Raw genomic sequence first — 22487 nt, 5'->3', positions numbered from 1 at the left:
CTGCACCTCCCAGTCGCGAACCATTTCAACTCCCCCTCCCATTCCTCAGATGACATGTCCATCCTGGGCCTCCTGCAGTGCCACAACGATGCCACCCGAAGGTTGCAGGAACAGCAACTCATATTCCGCTTGGGAACCCTGCAGCCCAATGGTATCAATGTGGATTTCACAAGCTTCAAAATCTCCCCTCCCCCTACCGCATCCCAAAACCAGTCCAGCTCGTCCCTGCCTCCCTAACCTGTCCTTCCTCTCACCTGTCCCCTCCTCCCACCTCAAGCCGCACCCCCATCACCTACCAACCAACCTCATCCCGCCCCCTTGACCTGTCCGTCCTCCCTGGACTGACCTATCCCCTTCCTAACTCCCCACCTACACTCACCTTTACTGGCTCCATCCCCGCCTCTTCGACCTGTTTGTTTCCTCTCCACCTATCCTCTCCTCTATCCATCTTCTATCTGCCTCCCCCTCTCTCCCTATTTATTTCAGAACCCCCATCCCCTCCCCGATTTCTGATGAAGGGTCTAGGCCCGAAACGTCAGCCTTTCCGCTCCTATGATGCTGCTTAGCCTGCTGTGTTCATCCAGCGCTGCACCTTGTTGTCTCGGAGACTACTTTCTAGTTCATGTAGATGGCACATGCGACACTTACTTGTAAATACATTTTGTTCACTAATGTTCATTTTTAGCCATCAGATAGGTGAGTGAACGTCTCTCTAGATGCAACTGCAAATTGAAGGTGCAAAGCCCAACAATCCTTAGAGCTACATGATGTTTTGTAGCCCACCGTGTGGAGTGAGCATTTCCTTTATCATGTGCATACTATGGGAACTGGAAAGGTGCTTGCAACTTTGGCAAATGGGGTGAATGTTTCCACGCCACAAAACAACACTTGTGCATCACACCCATTAGTGGAATTGATTTTTAGTTCACAAAGTAGGTTAATACTCAGGATTCAGCTAATATGTCCTGCATTCTGTATGGGTATATATGCAATGTCTTTGAAGGGTCTCGTGTAACTCGCAAATGAAGCCCCTCCCTCACAGAATGAGAATCAAACCCTAAAACCACCACCACCACCCACCCTCCTCCCTGCACTCTGGGTGTGCTCACAACCATTTCTATCTCCATTGTGCACTGGTTATTTATAGCATAGTGGAAAGATACAATGGTTGCTCTTTATGCAGTGAGTCTCAGGCTCATCCTCTTACCCTTGGTGATGCTCAAATGTAAACGTTCCCTAATTATAGCTTTCCCAAGTAAACGCCATCAGTTTTGAACTACTCCACATTTCCACCCGACCAGTCTATCAAACTCTTCATGTCCCCATTTTACCGATCCAGCCCCAAGCATTATTGATGATGCTGGTATGTTAGTCCACTGTCCTCCATCAAAGCTGGTTGTTGTTGCTGTCAATGATATCCTCTCTCCCACTGCTCTTCAATTCTCTATAGCCTCTTCTCTTGGAGATATTTTCTAATGAACCTGCTCAGAGATGTTATTACCCACTTCTGAAGCACAGGTGGCAACCATGACAAGCTGCCTGGCTTTGTGCCTGTGCTGAAGGGCAACTAAAGACAGAGTAATGAGAGTCTTTAAGCTCTAACTGAGGGAGGAACAAAATGCAAAAAAGGAAACCGTAGCATCAAGTTGGCAAAAAAAGAGTGAGCGTTAAAAGAACAATCAAAGACCTCGGACAGGCAGCCTGGTTAATCCATGAGCTCAGTGCCTATACCTGCACACAGGTGGCAGTATTCCAATGATAGGTGCAGTGCGCTCCAAAGTGCAGCATTAAAGTGCAATGTATTGATTGTGGATTGGAAACATGCCATGATGAAGGAGTGAGGCTGGTACATGTTCGATGCCAAGGTCTGTGGATGGGGGGGGGTGCAGTGTATGCAGTCACTGTCCATGGAGTATGCCCTGCGATTTGGTGCCTGGTGTCCAGGATAGACACGTGGAGGAGCAAATGATAAACTGGAGTTACCAGATAACTGGGCTGACTTTCATTTTGGAAATCATTACTGCCTAGCATCTATCAACGACTGGGAGAATTGGAAAACACCATATAAATGACATACAATGTAACTAATAATGATGTTTAAATACATGTTAAAAGCATGCAAATAAGCTTCTCACTACTCACTACCTAGAATCTATTTTCAACGTTCAACACTCCCTTGGAAAATAGGAAATTTAGCTCTCGAAGGAGAAACTCCTCAAGACCACAGGACACAGGAACAGGACTAGGCCCTTCAGCCCCTCAAGCCTGCTCCGCCATTCAATAGAATCATGGCTGATTTGAAATTCCTCACACCCATTTTCCTGCCATTTCCCCATAACCCCTTGTTTCCCCATCAATCAAAAATTTATCTCAGCTTGAACATGCACAAGAACTCTGTCCCCACAGCAAGGAGTTTCAAAGACTCACAACCATTACAGAAGAAATTCCTCCTCATCTGAGTCTTAAATTGATGCCCCTTTATTCTGAGACTATGCCCTCTGGTCCTGATTTTTCTATGAGGGGAAACATCTTCATAGCATTTACCCTGTCAGACCCCTTAAGAATCCTATATATTTCAATGAGATCACCTCCCATTCTTCTAAACTCCAATGAGTCAAGTCCAAACCTGTTTAGTCTTTGCTCATAAGACAATGCCTCCATACCAGGGATCATCCTAGTAAACCCTCTGAACTGCCTCCAATGAAACAATACCTTCTGTTTTTGTCCAGAAGATTAAGTCACATAGAATCCATGGTGAATTGGCAAATTTGATACAAAATTGGCTTGGTCACAGAAGTCAGAGGGTAGTTGTGGAGAGGTGTTTTTCTGATTGGAGGATACTGAGGAAGGTTATCAAAGAATACATCAGGAGATGGATAAATTGGAAAGTTGAGCGGAAAAAAGGCAGATGGAGTTTAATCTGGACAAGTGTGAGGTGATGTATTTTGGAAGGTCAAATGCAGGAGGAGAGGATACAGTAAATGGCAGGACTCTTTGGAGAATTGATGTACAGAGGGATCATGGGGCCCAAGTCCATAGCTCCCGAAAAGCAGCAACACTAGTGGATGAGGTGGTAAAGGCAGCATATGGCATGCTTGCCTTCATCGGATGGGACATTGAATATAAAAGTTGGCAAATCCTGTTGCGAATGTATGAGACTTTAGTTGGGCCACATTTGGAGTATTCATTTCATTTCTGGTTGCCACACCAGGAAGGATGTGAAGGCTTTGGAGAGGGTGCAAAAAAGGTTTACCAGATAGTTGCCTGGATTGGAGTGTATTAGCTACAAGCAGAAGTTGGACCCACTTGATTGACGTATATAAAATTATGTGAGGCATGGATAGGGTGGATATTCAGAGTCTTTTTCCCAGGGTGGAAATGTCAAATACTTGGGGGTGTAGGTTTAAGGTGAGATGGGGAACATTTAAAAGATGTGCAAGGCAATTTATTTATAAAGAGGTTGCAGGTGCCTGGAAAGCGCTGCCAGGGGAGGCGGTAGAAGTAGATACATTAGTAAATTTTAAGAGGTACTTAGACACATGAACTGCCAGAGAATAGAGGGAATCGGACCACGTGCAGGCAGATGGGATTAGTTTAGAATGGCATCGTGATCGGCACAGACACTGTGGGCCTGAGGGTCTATTCTTGTGCTGTATTACATTCCAAGTTAAATATTTCTTCGCTGGCCATCTCACCTAATTTTCCCAACTTTCTCACCATGGTCTATGTCATTTAGGGTTTGGGAAGGAGCTCCCATTGTATATTTAGTCTGAAAAACTGATTTTTAACTTCTTTGGCTCAGCGGGAACTTTTAGAACTTCTTGGCATCAGTTTGGTGCCTGCCAATAGCAGGGGCAAAATCTAAGCACTGTATTGACTGTTTCAGATTGAACCATGCATAACATTTTCACAAATTAGCACAATTTCAAAAGCGTGCTCAGTTTTCAACAGATCACTAGAAACTGTTTAAAATTGATCAGAAATTCTGGCCATTGTCTGCTCACTTTGCTGGTCGAAACTAATGAATGTTAAATTAGGGCTGGGGCGTGGGGTTAGGGGTTGTTGAGAGAGACAGAGACAATGATTGAAACGAAGGGAATGAACATTGGGAAGACCAGTTATCTGAAGAAGAAAATCATTTGAAAATTCAAACAGTAAAGGGAAAAGAAATCCAAGCTGTACCTGTTGAAATGTAAATAGTAAAATACTAGTCGTAGATTTACCAAATAGTGTGTTCAAAACTTCACCAGTTGAAAATTTCATGCCAAGACTTCTGCCATTCACTTCATACAGATTTTGGAGTGTCTCATTTGGAACCACATTATAAAATTCTGTCTTCATAAATTCCAGCTCAACCTGAAAATGAATAAATAGTTAATAAATAATCATTGACCAGTTGGTAAATAACCAGTCTCTTGATTGTGAGGTTTCCACATAAATTCAATCATTAACCAATTTTACTGGAAATATGAACAGATTTTCACAAACTAGATTTGAAAGCTATGTATAATTATCCTTTCAAAATAGCTTTATGTTAGTTTTGTTTTCTCTATGTTGTGAAAGTTGTGGAGAGATTTCCTATGAACGGACATTGTGGATTACACTGGATCAGTTTGGAAAAGAGTGCATAAGAAGCTGAGAAATTAAGAAAAGTCTAATATATTTCTATCAAGTATATAACTACCAAGTATTGCTGGAGAAACTCAGCAGGTCTGACAGCATCTGTTGAGAGAAAGCAGAGTTTCGGGCCCAGCAATTTCCTTTTTTGTTTTGGATTTCCAGCATCCTCAGTTCTTTTTTTTTCCCAAATAAATGAATTTAGCTCTTTCATAAATAAAGCAGTTATACAACAAAGAACAAAGAAAATTACAGCACAGGAACAGGCCCTTTGGCCCTCCAAGCCTGCACCGATCCAGATCCTCTATCTAAACCTGCCTATTTTCCAAGGATCTGTATCCCTCTGCTCCCTGCCCATTCATGTATCTGTCTAGATACATCTTAAATGATGCTATCATGCCCGCCTCTACCACCTCCAGTGGCAACGTGTTCCAGGCACCCACTACCCTCTGCGTAAAGAACCTTCCACGCACATCTCCCTTAAAAACTTTTCCCCTCTCACCTTGAAATCGTGACCCCTAGTAATCGAGTCCTCCACTCTGGGAAAAAGCTTCTTGCTATCCACCCTGTCTATACCTCTCATGATTTTGTAGACCTCAATCAGGTCCCCCCTCAACCTTCGTCCTTCTAATTAAATAATCCTAATCTACTCAACCTCTCTTCATAGCTAGTGCCCTCCATACCAGGTAACATCCTGGTGAACCTCCTCTGCACTCTCTCCAATGCATCCACATCCTTTTGGTAATGTGGCAACCAGAACTGTACGCACTATTCCAAATGTGGTTGAACCAAAGTCCTATACAATTGCAACATGACCTGCCAACTCTTGTTCTCAATACCCCGTCTGATAAATGAAAGCATGCCGTTTGCCTTCTTGACCATTCTATTGATCTGCGTTGCCAGCTTCAGGGTACAATGGACCTGAACACCCAGATCTCTCTGTGCATCAATTTTCCCCAGGGCTTTTCCATTTACCGTATATTTCGCTCTTGAATTGGATCTTCCAAAATGCATTACCTCGCATTTGCCTGGATTGAACTCCATCTGCCATTTCTCCACCCAACTCTCCAATCTATCTATATTCTGCTGCATTCTCCGACAGTCCCCTTCACTTTCTGCTACTCCACCAATCTTAGTGTCATCTGCAAACTTGCTAATCAGACCATCTACACCTTCCTCCAGATCATTTATGTATATCACAAACAACAGTGGTCCCAACACGGATCCCTGTGGAACAAAACTGGTTACAGTTCTCCATTTTGAGAAACTCCCTTCCACTACAACTCTCTGTCTCCTGTTGCCCAGCCAGTTCTCTATCCATCTAGCTAGTACACCCTGGACCCCATGCGACTTCACTTTCTCCATCAGCCTACCATGGGGAACCTTATCAAATGCCTCACTGAAGTCCATGTATATGACATCTACAAAAGCAGTTATGACGTTATAGATTTTTGTTTAAAAAAAACTGATCCAGGCAAGTGGAATGTTAAATGTCATAGCGGATCATTAGTACTACTGAACAACATCCCTGACTCCAAGAAGCTAATTTTATAATAAATTCAAGTGATTTATATTCCTTCACTTATGATATTTCTGCTTTTAAGTATACACTTCAATATTTTTCACTTTCTACAAGAGTATTAAAAAAATCAATAAGAAGACTTGCTTGTTTCTTTCAGGTTTGCTGTCTGATTGGTGCTTGCCCCTCTAGACGACATTACTGCTGGATGCTTGAAGTACTGATATGAGAATGAAATTACAACAGAAAACTCGGTCTTTGTATGCAGCTTCCCAAGGAGTCAGTAGCAAAGTGATTTTCTAAGTTTATACAGTTATCATCGTGCAATAACTACCTTGCATCCTGTTGCCAAGCCAGCAGCTTTGAAACACTGTGTTGCTTTCTCACGTAGTATATGCAGGTCTTTGTACTTTGGAGTGCGTAGACAACATACCAGCTCCGTGTACGATGGAATAATATTTGACTTTAATCCTCCATGTTTAATAATACCTAGTAGCAAAGTCAACATTATGATCAAATAATCAAAACTCTGCATTTTGTCCTCATACGTGCCTACATTGCTTATATGAACTGTGAGTGAGAGAGAGAGAGAGAGAGAGAAAAACAGGTGGTTCCCCATTAGGTAGAATGCAAGTAGGAGGTGGTTCTATGGTTGAAGAGTTAGGACCAATAGAAAGTTAATGGAAGATTATTTGCCCTGGTCAGTACGAGAAGATTCCAGAAATATCTACAAATCATTCATAGATGAAGCTTACACAGTATAGATTTTAGTTTTAATGGTTCAATATCTCGTGAACGTTTAACATTTCAGAGCACCATTTATAACTAGAGTTGTTTACGTCATCATATGGCCTATTAATTAATAAGGAAAGGTTGAGAAGATTGCACCTTCTGATGCATCAGAAAAATGAAAGGAGACCTTGTGAAACATTAAAGATTCTGAGGGATTTTGACAGGCCAGGATTTCCTGAAAGTATATTGCTCCTCATGAGGATATTTAGAAAGTGCATAATTTCAAAATAAGGGACCTCCAATTTAAGATAGGGATAAAGAGGAATATCTTCTCTGAGACGATCATTAGTGTTTGGAATTCTCTCCCACAGTGAGCAATGGAGGCTGTGTCTTTGGATATCTTCAAGGTTGAGTTAAGACAGATTTTTGAATAAGAGACTCAAGCATTACAGAGGACAAACAGGAAAGTGGAGCCAAAGCTACAATCAGATCACCCATGATATTTTGAATACTAGGGCAGGTTCTGGCAGGCTGAATGGTCTACTCTTGGTCTTAGTTCTTAAGTTTCCCATGTTAACAGAAATAGGAAAATTGCAGGAAATAAAAATGGAAAAAGCAGGTTTTGGTTTTAATTATTTATTCTTGGGATAGGTACCTGAAAAGCCAGTACTTACTGCTAACCCCCCATTACCTTCGAGAAGGCTATGATGAACCACCTTCTTGAACTGCTGTACACGCACAATGCAGTTACAGTCACAGAATCAAAGAGTCACATAGCACAGAAACAGACCCTTTGGTCCAACTCATCTACGCCGACTAGACATCTCAACGTGACTTAGTCCCATTTGTAGCATTTGGCCCATATCCCTCTAAATCCTTCTTATCCATATACCCATTCAGATGCCTTTTAAATGCTGCAATTGTACCCGCCTCCATTACTTCCTCTGGCAGCTCGTTTCATACGAACACCACCCTCTGCGTGAAAAATTTATCCCTCAGGTCCTTTTTAAATCTTTCCCCTCTCACCTCTAGTTTTGGATCCTCCCACCCTAGGAAAAAGACTTTGGCTATTCACCTTATCCATGCCCCTCATCATTTTATAAATCTTTAAGGTCATCCCTCAGTCTCCAACGCTCCAAGGAAAATAGCCTCAGTCTATTCAGCCTCTCCCTATAGCTCAAACCCTCCAGTCCCGGCAATGTCCTTGTAAATCTTTGGTTCACCATCTCAAGTTTAACAACATCCTTCCTATAGAAGGGCGACCATAATTGTTTGCAGTATTCCAATAATGTCCTCACAACCGTGACATGATGTCCTAATTCCTATACTCAATGTTATGATCAATGAAGCAAGCAGGCCAAACATCTTCTTCACCACACTGCCTACTTGTGACTCCATTTCAAGGAATTATGCACCTGAACCCCTAGGTTTCTTTGTTTGGTAACACTCCCCAGGACTCTACCATTTACTGTATAAGTTTTGTCATGATTTGCCCTACCAAAATGCAACGCCTCGTATTTATCCAAATTAAATTCCATCAGCTACTTCTTGGCCCATTGGCCCATCTGATCAAGGTCCTGTTGTACTCTGAGATAATTTTCTTCACTGTCCACTACACCACCTATTTTGGTGTCATCTGCAAACTTACTAATCATACCTCCTTTATTCACATCTAAATCATTCATATAAAACACGAAAACCAGAGGACCCAGCACTGATCTTGTGGTACACCACTGGTCATAGGCCTCCAGTTAGAAAAACAGTGCTCCACCACCAACCCCTGTCTCCTGCTTTCAAGCCAATTTTATATCCCATTGGCTAGGTCCCCCAGATCCCATGTGATTTAACCTGACTAACCAGTCTATCATATGGAATCTTGTCAAATGCTTTACTGAAGTACATATAGGCAATGTCTACCAGTCTGCCTTTAATAAATCTTCTTTGTGTTATCACGCTTTGTCACCAGTTATGGGGGAGATTCCAAAATTTTTACCAGCAAAAGTGAAGGAATAGTAATAAATTTCTGTTAGGATAGTCACCCGCAGGAACTTGAGCTAGGTGGTTGAGCTCCCGAGTGACTGCAGCAGCTTGGTGGGGTATGTCTTTATCATGTCTACGTCTAATTCAATCCCATTGGGTCTTTTGGTTTTCTTATTAGACTCTGCAGTGTTTGATACTACCAAGTGACTCCCTGGGCTAATTCAGAAAGCAGTGAAGAGTCAATCACATTGACTCTTGGAGTCATACGTAGACCAGGCTGGGTTAGGAGGGCAAAAGACATTAGTGAACAGATGGCTTCTTTTATTAAAAATCTGCTGTTTCATGGTCACACTGGAAAAAGCTCTTTTATTCAAGTTTTATATCAAGTTTTTTATTCAAATTAGTTTAATTCAAATCTCCCCAGCTGCCATTACTCACTTAGAACTTAATTTTGGATATAGATAGTTGAATGTTTAGGAATTTGGCCAAAGGTCTTTTCATTTTATAGTAAGCATAATCTATTCTTGGTGGTGGAAGTCATAGGCTTTTTGTAGCACCTTTCTTGTTTCTTTGAAGAGTCGGCCATTTCATCTAATGAATTTTAGACAAATGTCACAGAACTGCAAGTATAGTTTAAGCAGGAACTCCAAGGACCAAGGGTGGGCTAGTTGACCCTTTCAATCTGTTCCATCATTCAAGAAGATTGAAAAACTAACATTTTGTTCTGCAATAATCTAGGGGAGAATGCGCCCCTTCATTGCGTAAATATTGTAATCTATCCTTCTACAACGTGTTGCCTTACAGCTATTAATGCTGTAAGGATACCACAAGGATCTGTTCTGGGTCCTCTTCTATTTGTGATTTTTGTAAATGATTTGGATGAAGGAGTGGAAGGGTGGATTAGCAAGTTCGCGGACGATACGAAGGTGGGTCACGTTGTGGACAGTGCGGAGGGCTGTTCTAGGTTACAAAGGGACATTGATAGAATGCAGAGCTGGGCTGAGAAGTGGCAGATGGAGTTTAACCCTGAAAAGTGCGAGGTGATTCATTTTGGAAGGACAAACTTGAAAGCAGAATACAGGGTTAACGGAAAGATTCTTGGAAGGAGCAGAGGAATCTTGGGGTTCATGTTCACAGATCCCCGAGAGCTGCCACCCAGGTGGATGGAGTTGTTAAGAAGGATAGAGGGATTGAGTTCAAGAGCCGTGAAGTTATGCTCCAGCTATACAAAAGCCTGGTTCAGCCACATTTGGAGTATTGTGTCCGGTTCTGGTCACCTCATTACAGGAAAGATGAGGAAGCGTTGGAAAAGGTGCAGAGGAGATTTACCAGGATGTTGCCTGGAATGGAGGGAAGGTCTTACGACGAAAGGTTGAGAGAGCTAGGGCTTTTCTCTTTAGAACAATGAAGGACGAGAGGTGACTTGATAGAGGTGTACAAAATGATCCGAGGTATAGAGAGACAGCCAGAGACTTTTTCCTAGGGTGCAGGTAGCTTTTACGAGGGGACATAGTTTTAAAGTGAAAGGAGGTAGATATCGGGGAGACGTCAGAGGTAGGTTCTTTACTCAGAAAATGGTAGAGGCGTGGAATGCATTGCCGGAGAGGGTAGTGGAGTCGGCCACATTAGGGGCATTTAAGTGGCTATTAGATAGGCATATGGATGATAGTATAAGGTAGCGGTGGAGGTTAGAAAGACCTTAGGTTTAGGGTAAAAGTTCGGCACAACATCGTGGGCCGAAGGGCCTGTACTGTGCTGTACTGTTCTATGTTCTATGCTCTAATGCTCAGCAGGGTGCAATTTGGCTCAGGGCAAGACATCTGCTCTAAATGGAGAGGAAGTCTCATCTCACACAGCTGGCAGTCAGTTGATTGGTCCCAATAGTGGCAGAAGGCCTGCTGGAACAGCAAGTAGACCCGAGCAGAGATCATCACCAGTGACATCAGGAGAGGTAAATGTAGTGGGGTTTCTGACGGCCAGGCTAGGAGACCTTGGTAAGGGAGAGAACCATGGTGGAGCCTCCAATAGGCCCAAGAGCATGTGAAGCAATTCCTTGCCCAGCAGCATACTGAGCAGACCACTTAAGGGCCTCAACTGATCCAATGGGGGATGGGCCACCTGACACCTCCTTGTCACTCAAAATTACAGTGGGACAGGTAAGTAGGCACCAAGCACAGCGTCTATCACATTACACCCAATTTCACACTTCTTGCTTGCCTTCCAGCCTGACCTAGGGATGCATAAAATTCTGTTTTGAGTTTCTACAGAAACAAAAAACAAATATTTATCAAAACAGATGTCAACAACTGTTTGCAGCAATGTGATTCAATGGCTGAAATAATGCATCCTTAATGTAATCAACCTACCATGAAGTTGCCAATTGGGTTTTAGCTGTTGCCTTAATACTGACAAGTTGTTGTAAGCCAAAACTGCAGCATCTAATGCATTTAATCCTTCCCAGGGATAACCAGCAGCATGAGTGGCTTTTCCAAAATACTTTACAATGATCCTGAAAATATAGAACAAATAAATGCACAAAAATGAAAAAAAAAGTACCACTGTGGAACATTAAGTTACAAATGTTTACCTTGTAATGCTCCCTTCATTTCAAAGAACTGAAAGTTCCATATTTAGCTTGCATGTGTGAACATTAGACACTGTTTGCAAACACAAGGTTAAATGCCAAAATTTCAGTCTGCACATCAGCTCCAAGTGAAAAATACACCATGATATTTTGTTTCCTATATAATCACCCATAGCCTTTCAAAAACATCAAACAATACTTGGTTTTCTTCCGGAAATTGCACCAAAAAAAATTGTTGAAGCTACACTCCTGACTTTTCAAAAAATCAAAAACATTATTTGAAATTTGGGAAAGCTGCCATACAGCTCTCAGAAAAGTGAGGTGAGCAAAAATCAGATTTGTTTATGGGAACTGTTTTCAAATAAACGTGGTACCAAGTGAATTCAGATTTGTTACCAAAATGGACAGACCTTGCTTTCTGGGTAGGTAATGACAACCGTCCAGAATATTTCCTCTTGAATCTACTTCACATATTATAATCTAAAGCAGATTAAAGTAGGAAGAGAAAGGGAACTTCACATTTTTTAAAAAAGGACATTATCTTTGTTGATTGACTAGAAATACAACTGTTACAGCCTCTGAAATCTGCACAAATTGATGGACTCACTCTAAGGGAACTCAAATAATGAAATGGGTGGAAAGAAGGATCTTATTTTGTGAAATCCAGTATATATGGGATTGTGCTGTGACAGAAGCAGATATTAAAGCTGAGGGAGGTTGAAGAATTAAAAGTTCAAAGCTTGCATTACACCAGAATAAACATACGAATGCTGTTGATTATACTGGGACTACATGTGATGAACTACAACCGTAGGACTGGTTTTAACTTATGTCAGTCTAACAGAATCGTGAGTAAGATCAAAATTGGCATCAGTAGATTTACCACACAACTCACATTCCAGCTGCCACAGTTTTTGCTTCTTTTGTTTAAAAAAACTGACTTTGGGTTATGGGTGCCGCCGGCCAGATTGGCATTTATTGTCAATCCCCAGTTGCCTGGAGAACTGAGGGTTTGAATCATGTGAGTTGGGAGTGTACTCAAATACAGACCACAAGGGGCAGGAATGGCAGATTTCCTTGCGCAAGGACGACGTTAATGGAGCAGTTTAGTTTCTAAGTGGCAAATCAACAGCTTCTTGGTCACATATTTGTAACAGCTATATTTTGATTACGAACTGAATTCAAATTCTCAAACTGCCATGATGGACTTTGACTGTATGTTCTCCGTCAAGTAAAATAATCATTGAACAACCATATTTGCATAATTCAAGGTTTTTGGGAAGATTTGTAGCTCGGGTTGCTGATGCGGTTATTGACTTCCTCGCTGAGTCGGTAAGTTTGTTCATAAATGTTTTGTCACCATGCTAGGTAACATCATCAGTGCGCCTCTGGTGAAGCATCTATGTTCTGTCCCGCTTGCTATTTATGTGTCACGGTTTGCTGGGGTGGGTGGCATCACTTCCGGATTTGTTTTTTAGTAGTTGTTATAGGGGATCCAGTTCTACATATTTGTTAATGGAGTTCCGGTTTGAGTGCCAGGCCTCCAGGATTTCTCGTGCATACCTTTGCTTGGCTTATCCTAGGATGGCTACGTTGTCCCAGTTGAATTGGCGTCCCCTTTTTGTTCACGTGTATTGAAATGAGCGATAGTTGGTCATGTCTCTTGGTAGCTAGTTAATGTTCGTGAATCCTGATGGCTAGTTGCCTTCCCGTTTGCACCATGTCATGTTTTTGGCAGTCTTTGCATGATATCCTGTAAGTAATGTTGGTTCTGTTAGCTGTGGTTGTCAGATCCTTTATTCTCATCAGTAGCTGCTGTAGTGTAGCTGTTGGTTTGTGGGCTACCATGATTCCTAGGGGTGGTGTAATCTGGTGGTCATTTCAAATGTGTTCGTAATGTATGGTAGCTTGACTAGAGTCTCTGGATGTGTTGCATCTTCCTGTTGGGGTCTGTTGTGTAGGTATCTGTCATCTATGCTTTTTGAGTAATTGTTGTTTTGGCTTTGCGCAGCTCTGGGGTGCTGCAGTGTGTTGTAGCTCGCTTGATCAGTGTTTTGATGCAGCTCCCCTTGTGGGTTTGGAATGATTGCTGTTGTTGTTGAGTACCTGATCCACATGGGTGGCCTTCCTGTTTACGCTAGTCTGGAGCTCACTGTTGGCCTTACGTTTGACCATTATGTCCAGGAAGGGAAATCTGTTGTTCTCCTCTTCCCTTGTGAATTTTATGCCAGTGAGCATGTTGTTCATGAGTAGATGGGTTTCCTCCAGTTTACAGCGTTTGCTAATAACAAATGTGTCATCCACATAGTGGATCCATAGATTTGGTTGGATTGTGAGAAGGGCTGTCCATTCCAGTCTTTGCATTACGGCTTCCACTATTAATCCTGATATCGATGATCCCATGGGTGTTCCATTGATTTGTCCGTATACCTTGCCGTTGAAAGTGAAGCGCATTGTGAGGCACAGATCCAGTAGGTTGGGGTGCTGTCTTTGCTGTTGGTGTTGTCGGGTGTCTGTATCCCTGGTCTGTCTAGTAACGAGGCTAGTGTTTCCTTAGCTAGGGGGATGTTTATGGAGGTAAATAGTGCAGTCACATCGAAGGAGACCATGATCTCGTCCTCATCGAGTCTGGCGTTCTTATGATGTTGAGAAATTCTTGGGCAGAGTGGATGGAGCAGTTTGAGCCGTCTACTAGGTATTTCCGTCTCCTTTGTAGTTCTTTCGTTGGTCTGTACGTCAGTGTACCCAGAAGTGAGACCGTGGATCTGAGGTGGACCTCTGGCTTGTGTACCTTGGGGAATCCATAGAAATGGAGTATGTTTGATCCCTCTGGTTTCATTCTCTGGTAATCAAATTTGCTAATTTCACCCGTTTTGTGTAGATTCCTCAGGGTGGTTATAATACGATTTTCTAGCTGCAGTGTTGGGTCTATCGCCATCTGTTAGTAGATGTTGGTATCTGCAAGTAAAGTATTTGCTTTCTTGATGTACTGTATTCTGTTCAGTATGACAGTAATGCAGCCTCTGTCCACAAAGTTCCTGTCTCTCTGGAGTCGTTGTAGGGCCTTCCTCTCTAGTGTGTTGAATGTGTTTCCTTCATTCCTTCTACTTAGTGTTGGGGCTACTATCTGTCTGACAGTGCTGGGTTTAGATGTAGAGCTGGATCCCATGTACCAACTACTATCTACCCACCCTAGCAAACCGAGACACGTAAGTAGCAAGCGGGACAGAACACCAACGCTTCACCGGAGGTGTACTCTTGACGTTACCTAGAATAGTGACGAAACGTCTGCCATCAAACTTACCAGCTTGGCGAGCAAGTCAACAACCATATCTGCATAATATGCTTGGTGGCCAAAAATTACCATCTATTGAATGAGATGTTAACTGAGGTCTTGTCTCTGGTCAACGTAAAAAATTCCAAGGCACTATTTGAAGAACAGCTGGAGAACCCCCCTCAGTATCTTGAACAAAATCAACAACGAATATCCCACAATCAACATCACAAATTGTGTATGCACATATTTTGTAGTTATTTACAATAACAGTTACAGTGCAGTTACATTTTACTGATAAAATTTAACTATCATATGTGACTACGTGCACGAAGTGTTCCATTGAAAGCTTCAATTTAAACACAGAAACAAAAACAATCTAACACTATTTCAATACTAGTTTTGGAATGCTGGTGAAAGTAAATATACTGCCACGTTTTCTTAGAAGACTGATGATACTTCCACATGTATTTAACTGACTATCATGCACTTCAGATCACCAAAGAATGTAAAATATGCTATACTGAAGCTCTTTTTTAAAAGAAGTATTGTGGAAATGTATTTTTTAACTGCTTTGGAAAAATGAATTGTCATTGAAAGAAAACTAAAGTAAATGAAAACGAAAGCACTCTTTTTAAAATAGTCAAGTCAAATTTTAATAGGCAGGAGAAAATATGAGGAAATGTAAGTTTCAAAATAAAACTACCAGTGACTAATCTTAAAGCTACTGTAAATTTAGAAAAGCATTCCATACACGTACAAATTACATTTTCAATACATTTTTCACTTTTAAAAAAGAAATACAACAGTAACAATTAATGTATTGATAATTTATGTAATCTCTTTCAGAAAGATCCAAAAAGAATAATCAACCACTATGTGATTTACTCACTCAAAGCAACACTTGGCAGGTAAGAAACATCTTGTTGTGAAGGGTGGGCCATGAGTACCATATCCAGATCATTAAATACATCCACTTCAATGAGATCAATTTTTCCTCCACGATCTTCTTCAGCTGGGGTACCAATCACTGAAACCTAAATTACGATGATGGGATTGAAGAGATGAGGGAAGGGCATGGAAACAATGAAATTCAGAGTTTTTCACATAATCTGGTGAAAATAACACATTAAATCACCTTGAGGCTAGTAAAACAGCACGTGAAACATTGTGCAAATATAAATTGGCAAAATAAGATAAACTACACATTATATCCTGTAGTTTGTTTGAAACATTGACTGTAAAATGGCATGACTCTACATAACTGGCAATCTAAAACATTATATGCAAAAACAATTGAACCAATTTATTGAATGAATAACACTAGCTGTGAACAAAGGGGACCCTGTCAATGTACTATACCTGGATTTCCAGAAAGCATTTGAGAAGGTACTATATCAAAGGTTATCGCTGAAAACAAAAACTCAAGTGTTTACTGACTAGGCATTAAGTGTTTTTTTTAATCAGAGTCCAAGTCCAAAATGTTTAGGGGAGGCAATGGCCTAGTGGTATTATCGCTGGACTGTTAAACCAGACCCGGATAATATTCTGGGGACCCAAGTTCGTATCCCACCATGGCAGATGGTGGAATTTGAATTCAATAAAATATCTAGAATTAAGAATCTAATGATGACCATGAATCCATTGTCGATTGTTGGGAAAAACCCACCTGGTTTACTAATGTCCTTTAGGGAAGGAAACTGCCATCCTTACCTGGTCTGGCCTACATGTGACTCCAGACCCACAGCAATGTGGTTGACTCTGAACTACCTCTGGGCAATTAGGGATGGACAATAAATGCTACCTGGCCAGCGATGTCCTCATCCCATTAATAAAGGAAGCTCACACTGTCAGTGAGAGCTTTATTTCAATGAACCACACTCTAGAAACCTTAACACCCTACTGATTACTAGCTCCCCATATTTATACAAACAATTCACACCCAATTAACCCTTACTCACTCATTCCCCCATTCCCTTGGTGCCAGGAATTCCTTTAGGCTAATTACATAATAATGGTATAGGAAGTTTCAGTTGGATATGGATAGGCTGAACGAGTGATCAAAGATTTGGCAGATGGAGAGTAATGTGATAAAACATGGAGTTGTTCACTTTGGCAGGAAGAAAAAAATAACACAATATTAAACAACTGTAGAATTCCAAGGTGCAGAAGGATTGAGATGTTCTGGCGCATGAGACACAAAATGTTACTATGCAGACACAGCATGCAATCAAGGGTAATGGGTAATAGAATGCCATTCTTTATGACAAGAGAAATTGAATGTAAAACTAAGGATATTATGCTTCAGTTATACAAGGCACTGGTGAGACTGCATCTTGAATACCGTGTGTATTTTTGACCTCCTTACATAAAGAAGGATGCAAATGCATTGGAGAAATTTCAGAGAAGGTTTACTGGATTGATAGTTGCACTGAGTGGGCTCTTTTATTCGCTGTCTATAGATTGGACAGGCTTAGCTTGTTTCCACTAGGGTTTAGAGGGTTAGCAGTGACTTGATTGAAGTTTATAAGATCCTTGACAAATTGGACATGGAAAGGGTGTTTTCCTCTTATCTGTCAGTCCATAAATAGGGGACACTGTTTCAAAATTAGGAGTCACTCTTTCAGGATACAGGAGAACATTTCCTGAGGGGGCTGTGTAATTTGGAACTCTGCCTCAGAAGATAATGGAGGTGGGGGTCATTGAATATTTTTAAGACAGAGGTAGACAGATTCTTGATAGGTGGGGTGATCAAGGGCTAACAGATATAGATGGGGATATAGAATTAGAAATACAAACAGATCAGCTATGATCTTATCAAATTACAGGTCAGGTTCAAGGGGCCAAATGGTCAACTTCTGCACCTATTTTGTATGTTTATATACCTTGTCCATTTTAATGAACTCAGTAGGAACCACATGACATCACTTCAGTGATGGTCGATCTGCTGTTCAGAAATCTGCAGACTCAATAACTCCCAGTCCCAAACCGAAAAGCTTTTCAACGGAAAATAATCATGGTAGAACAGTGCTTCAAACGGTAGCTATAGCTTTCAGCTTGCTCCAATAGAACTGCTCACGGTACATGATAGTTCAAATAAAATGACAACCAGGTGGCAAAATACCAAGCTTTCTGGATAGATTGGTAAAAAAAAATGAATACAAATTGTATATTGCAACATCAGGCCAAAAATTTACAAATAGCAACACACACATATATTCTTTATAAGCCATTTATTAAATATGAGCTAACAGGATTATTTCACAAGACTCTTTTTTACAGGGGTCATTAACACTTGCACTGGGCCCAAACTCTGCAAGGTGCTTTGATATCTAGAATTGTAGAACGAAAATACAATGATGGTTTTTAGTTGGAACAAATTACGTAGGTAAGATCAAGGAAAAAATCCTTGTGATGAAGTGTGGAATATGGATGCTAAATTATAAAGCAGGGGCTCAATTGTGATAAACATTTAATTGTTGCCTGACCCATACGTAAACTGGTATGAAGTCAGACAGATCAGGGCAATTCAAGGTCTGCTGTGGGAAACAGGAGCTTCTTTTCATTGGCCACTGGCATCAATACTAGGGCAGTATGGAGTTGTACCAAGGAAATGGCCTCCAACTGAACCAGAATAGGAATGGTATCCAAGTGGAGAAGGTAAATAATGAGACTGGGATCTCAGAAACTTTTAACATTCTAACAGGACTAGACAAATTGAATGCGGGAAGGATGTTCCTGATAACTGGGAAGTCCAAAACTGAGGGTCACAGTCTAAGGGTACAGGATAGGCAATTCAGGACTGAGTTGAAGAGGAATTTCTTCACCCAGAGTGTGTGGAATTCTCTGCCACAGAAAGCGGTTGAGGCCAAAACATTGAATGTTTTCAAGAAGGGGTTAAAGGGATCAAAGAGTATGGTGAGAAAGTGGAATCTGGATACTTAGTTAATAGTGGAGCAGGCTTGAAGGGCGAAATGGCCTTTTCCTGCTCCCATGTTTTTGTAGAAAAGACTATAAACTGATAAAAATTAGTGGAAATGGGGATAAAGTTTGACTATATCTGAAGTAAGCCTAACATAAATGAAACAGGGAACGAATAGGACCAAGTAAACTAAGAAAGGAATAACCAGGGAATACATGGAGTTTCAGAACAAGAGTCAATTAAAAGATGGTTAAAAATAATGAGATAGTAACTCCATCAAAATGAAGCACAACTGGCAATACAGCAACGCACATAGTGAGCTGAATCTCACAAATTACTGCTCCCAAATCTGAAAAAGCAGAAAGGGTGGTTTCTACTTTGGGGCTACCCTGTGTACTTCAGGGACAGTGTTACAAAAATGGCAACCCGACTTCCAAAACCCAAATCCATCACCCCCTCCTGTTGGGTTGTATCCCATTGGTATTATGGAGTATACTTTAAGGGACATGCTCACAACATCATCACCTTATCCTGATGGTAGAAAGGTATCAGTCTTCATCTTAACTGGGGCCACTTGAGGCATGATACGTTGAAGGGTTAAGTGTCTGTGATGGCAATATATATATACATACCTGGAGCTGTAATAAATATCTATTGAATTTTTCAGGACTACATTACCCATGTTTAATTCTTATGTTCTGGGAGCCAACAGAAGTATTGCCTAATCATACATGAAGACCCTGTAAAGGCTAAACAGAAATAACACCACCACTGTGGTTACTGATGACTTCTATCCCCTCCCTGGGGTTCACAACCCCACCCCACCAGAATTCCCAATCTGTGTCCATGTTGTCTTGTCTGTGTTCTGGAACTGCTGCAAGAGGTGTCAGCCAATAAAAAACAGCACACCTGTATACTTTATTATATACAATCTTTTCTTGTATACAGTAAGAATACGTACACTTACTGCTTGTCTCAGCTCAATAAAATAGGTGACAATTATTCTCTAGCTCATTTTGCAGGGCAATGCTTAACCAGTCTACATTAAACAGAACTTCGAAGTTAACTGTCACTTATCATTAACAGATGTATTTTTCATAGCAATGCCTCTCCCAATCAAGAGTCCAGTTGCCAACCAATCAGCTCTCTTATATAATATTCCTGGTGTTTTCTTACTTTGGTATTTCTTCTGAATGATCCTAATCAGTGCAAGATGAAAAGCTTTGAAAAAGTATATATTTTGCCCAGAAATTCTCAAATCAATTTTAATTCCAAAAGGTGCAAGTCTTGCTGACCATTCTCGCTGAATTCTTGAAGAGGACTACGGGGTCTCATTGTATACTTAAGTATACAATTTTAAGTAACTCTTAAGATTTTCAGAAGTACAAACTAATGAATAAGATCAGAGGACAAATAACATAAGGGATAGACAACTGGCTGCAAGACAGAAAGTAGAGAGTGGTGAAGTGTAAATATTCAGAGTGGCAGGAAGTAGATTATGGGGTTCCATTGGATCATTTACAATGTATATTAGTGATATAAACTATGTAATCAAAGACAAGTGCTAAGTTTGCACGTGATAGCAAATTAAGGGGAAGGCATGAGTGGTCAGTTTAATGGAGGATTGCAAGAAATGACAAGATATTACTAAACTTGCAAAATGAGCATATAAAAACCAAAATGCTGTAAATCAGGAACAAAAACAAAGTTGCTGGAAAAGCTCAGCAGGTCTGGCAGCATCTGTGAAGGTAAAAAACAGAGTTAACGTTTTGGGTCTGGTGGCCCTTCCTCAGAATGAGTACATGATTGGCAAATGAATTTAATCACACAAGTGTGAGGTACTACATTTTAGTAAGAAATCTAAGATCATGTTTTACTTGGAAAATAAGAATTAAATGGAGTAGAGGACCAAAGGGATGTTGAAATACAAAAATAGCTAAAAGTAACAATGCAGATTAATAAGTCTATAACAAATGCTAACCAAAAATTAGAGGTTATTTCTACAGGGATAAGATGAAAAATTAGAGAATTCACCTCAGATCCTGGTGTACAAGTTGACCGTTGAAGCCTCCAAATGCACTTTTTGATCTGAACAGTTACAAGGGACTTAAACATGTCTCACACTAATAAATGCATTCTTTATATAGGAAAAAAAAGGATGCCTATCTCCTGGGATTATCAATCCCTAATTTCACTGTATCCCAATTCATTAAACCTGTACCATGGACACACACAGAAATTCCTGCATGGAGCTTGATGTTTGGTTTGGTCTTACATTTGAAAATTGCCATTCACATTCATTTAGTTCCGTCAGACATACAGACTAATACTACCATGAATCTTGTCTTCTCAAGCCTTTTTATTTTCAAACCTTTCTATACTGTAGTTTGGCAACGTTCCACAAAAAACAGGGGTAGTAGATAAACTTGCTCCTGAATCCCAAATTTCCATATAAACTTAACCAACAACTTTAAAATTAAGTATTGAATTACATCATGAGTCAAGACACCAGGTTCAATGAACCAAGAAGACTGCAGAATCATGGGATACAAGGGAAAGACGGTAAATATGTATGGAACTTGTGTATCATGTCATAACGTGACGCGTCAATCTTTAATGTCCAATAAACCTTGCTGGTTTTACATTCTAAATTTTGCTGGAATGGTGATTTCCCCCAGCAAGAATTTTCTTACTGTGATTTAGTATCAAGTCCAAATCCAAACAAAATACAGAATATTTTGCCAGTACTGTGAAATACTTCCTGAATATGTTTTTGGCTTCAGTAGGATACATACACCAGCGCCACATTTAGGCTACACAGCAACAGAAGTAAACATCTGAAACTACACTCCAATCAGAATGTTACAAGGTATTTACTTGATTTAACGTTTAAAAATACTCAGAATTCATGCATACAGTACACACTGTTTAAATGTTATAACATCTTTGTAAGACAGAGGAATGTTGAGCTTGTACACACCAACAGCACTATTCTCACTTTATATCACACAGCTGAGTTGCAACATTTTCAGTGAACCGTGTCACAAAAGTTGTGCCTGTGCCAACCAACCTCCGTGCACTCTGGTCCAGGTCCTCAAAGAAGATGTTATTAAATTGATGGTCAATTACAGCACATTGAATTCCTCACCATGCCTAGTGTACTCCACCTTCCAATATCAAAGATGAATTGTATACCTACATGGATAGTCAGAGAAGAAAGCATGATTCCAACCCAACATACTTTGGAATGAGACTTTGCCCTTCCTGGAACATCTGAAGAAAACAGTAGCAAAAGGTCAAAACCAGTAACAAAGCCAAAATGCCAGATCTATTATGGGTACTGCTTCCACATTTTGGGCCTTAGCACTAGGCCTCATATTCTGCAACAGAGTACTGTGTGCCTATCTGGCCAAGATCATCCACATTTGATGGTATTCGATTGATTGTAACTACGTGTAAAGCTGGAAGCATCTGCTAAACATCCCTCCCCTGGCTTCCCACCCTTGTAAACACAACCTGTAACATATCTGCTGTCTGACAAAAACTCACAAACTGGTTGAAACCATTTGTGTTGTATCTCACTTACCCACTCAATGATGACCTATTCGTAACCCTTTGACCTTGATGCACTACCTAAGCCCTTCCTGTGGAGGATCCACCAGCAGATGATTTACAGATAAAAGAATGGAAAGCATGACAAGTGACTAACAAGTTCCTATGATAATTGCCATCTGTCAAATGGAAAGCTTTGAACTCCGCACCTCACTGAACAAGTTCAAGAAAAGTCAGGCCCCTGCACAGCCAACGACCATAGATACAGCCTCAGTCTAAATCCCTTCTGCATTTGCAAGAATACAAG

The 22487-nt window shown here is 40.8% G+C and overlaps 1 protein-coding gene across 1 annotated transcript in view; it reads right to left on the bottom strand.

The window, feature by feature from the left end:
* LOC109911998 (peptidase M20 domain-containing protein 2) overlaps positions 1–22487 on the bottom strand; it is a 38272-nt gene that overhangs the window by 10713 nt on the left and 5072 nt on the right. The window contains 4 exon segments of the mRNA XM_048596728.1: positions 4224–4356; positions 6471–6625; positions 11215–11357; positions 15595–15743. Of these exon segments, the coding sequence (XP_048452685.1) occupies positions 4224–4356; positions 6471–6625; positions 11215–11357; positions 15595–15743 (580 nt within the window).

The sequence above is a fragment of the Rhincodon typus genome, chromosome 5, assembly GCF_021869965.1.
Source record: "Rhincodon typus isolate 14 chromosome 5, sRhiTyp1.1, whole genome shotgun sequence".
Taxonomy (NCBI): Eukaryota; Metazoa; Chordata; class Chondrichthyes; order Orectolobiformes; family Rhincodontidae; genus Rhincodon; species Rhincodon typus.
Note: the sequence above shows the minus strand (reverse complement) of the source record. Positions and strands in the feature narration are given on the sequence as shown.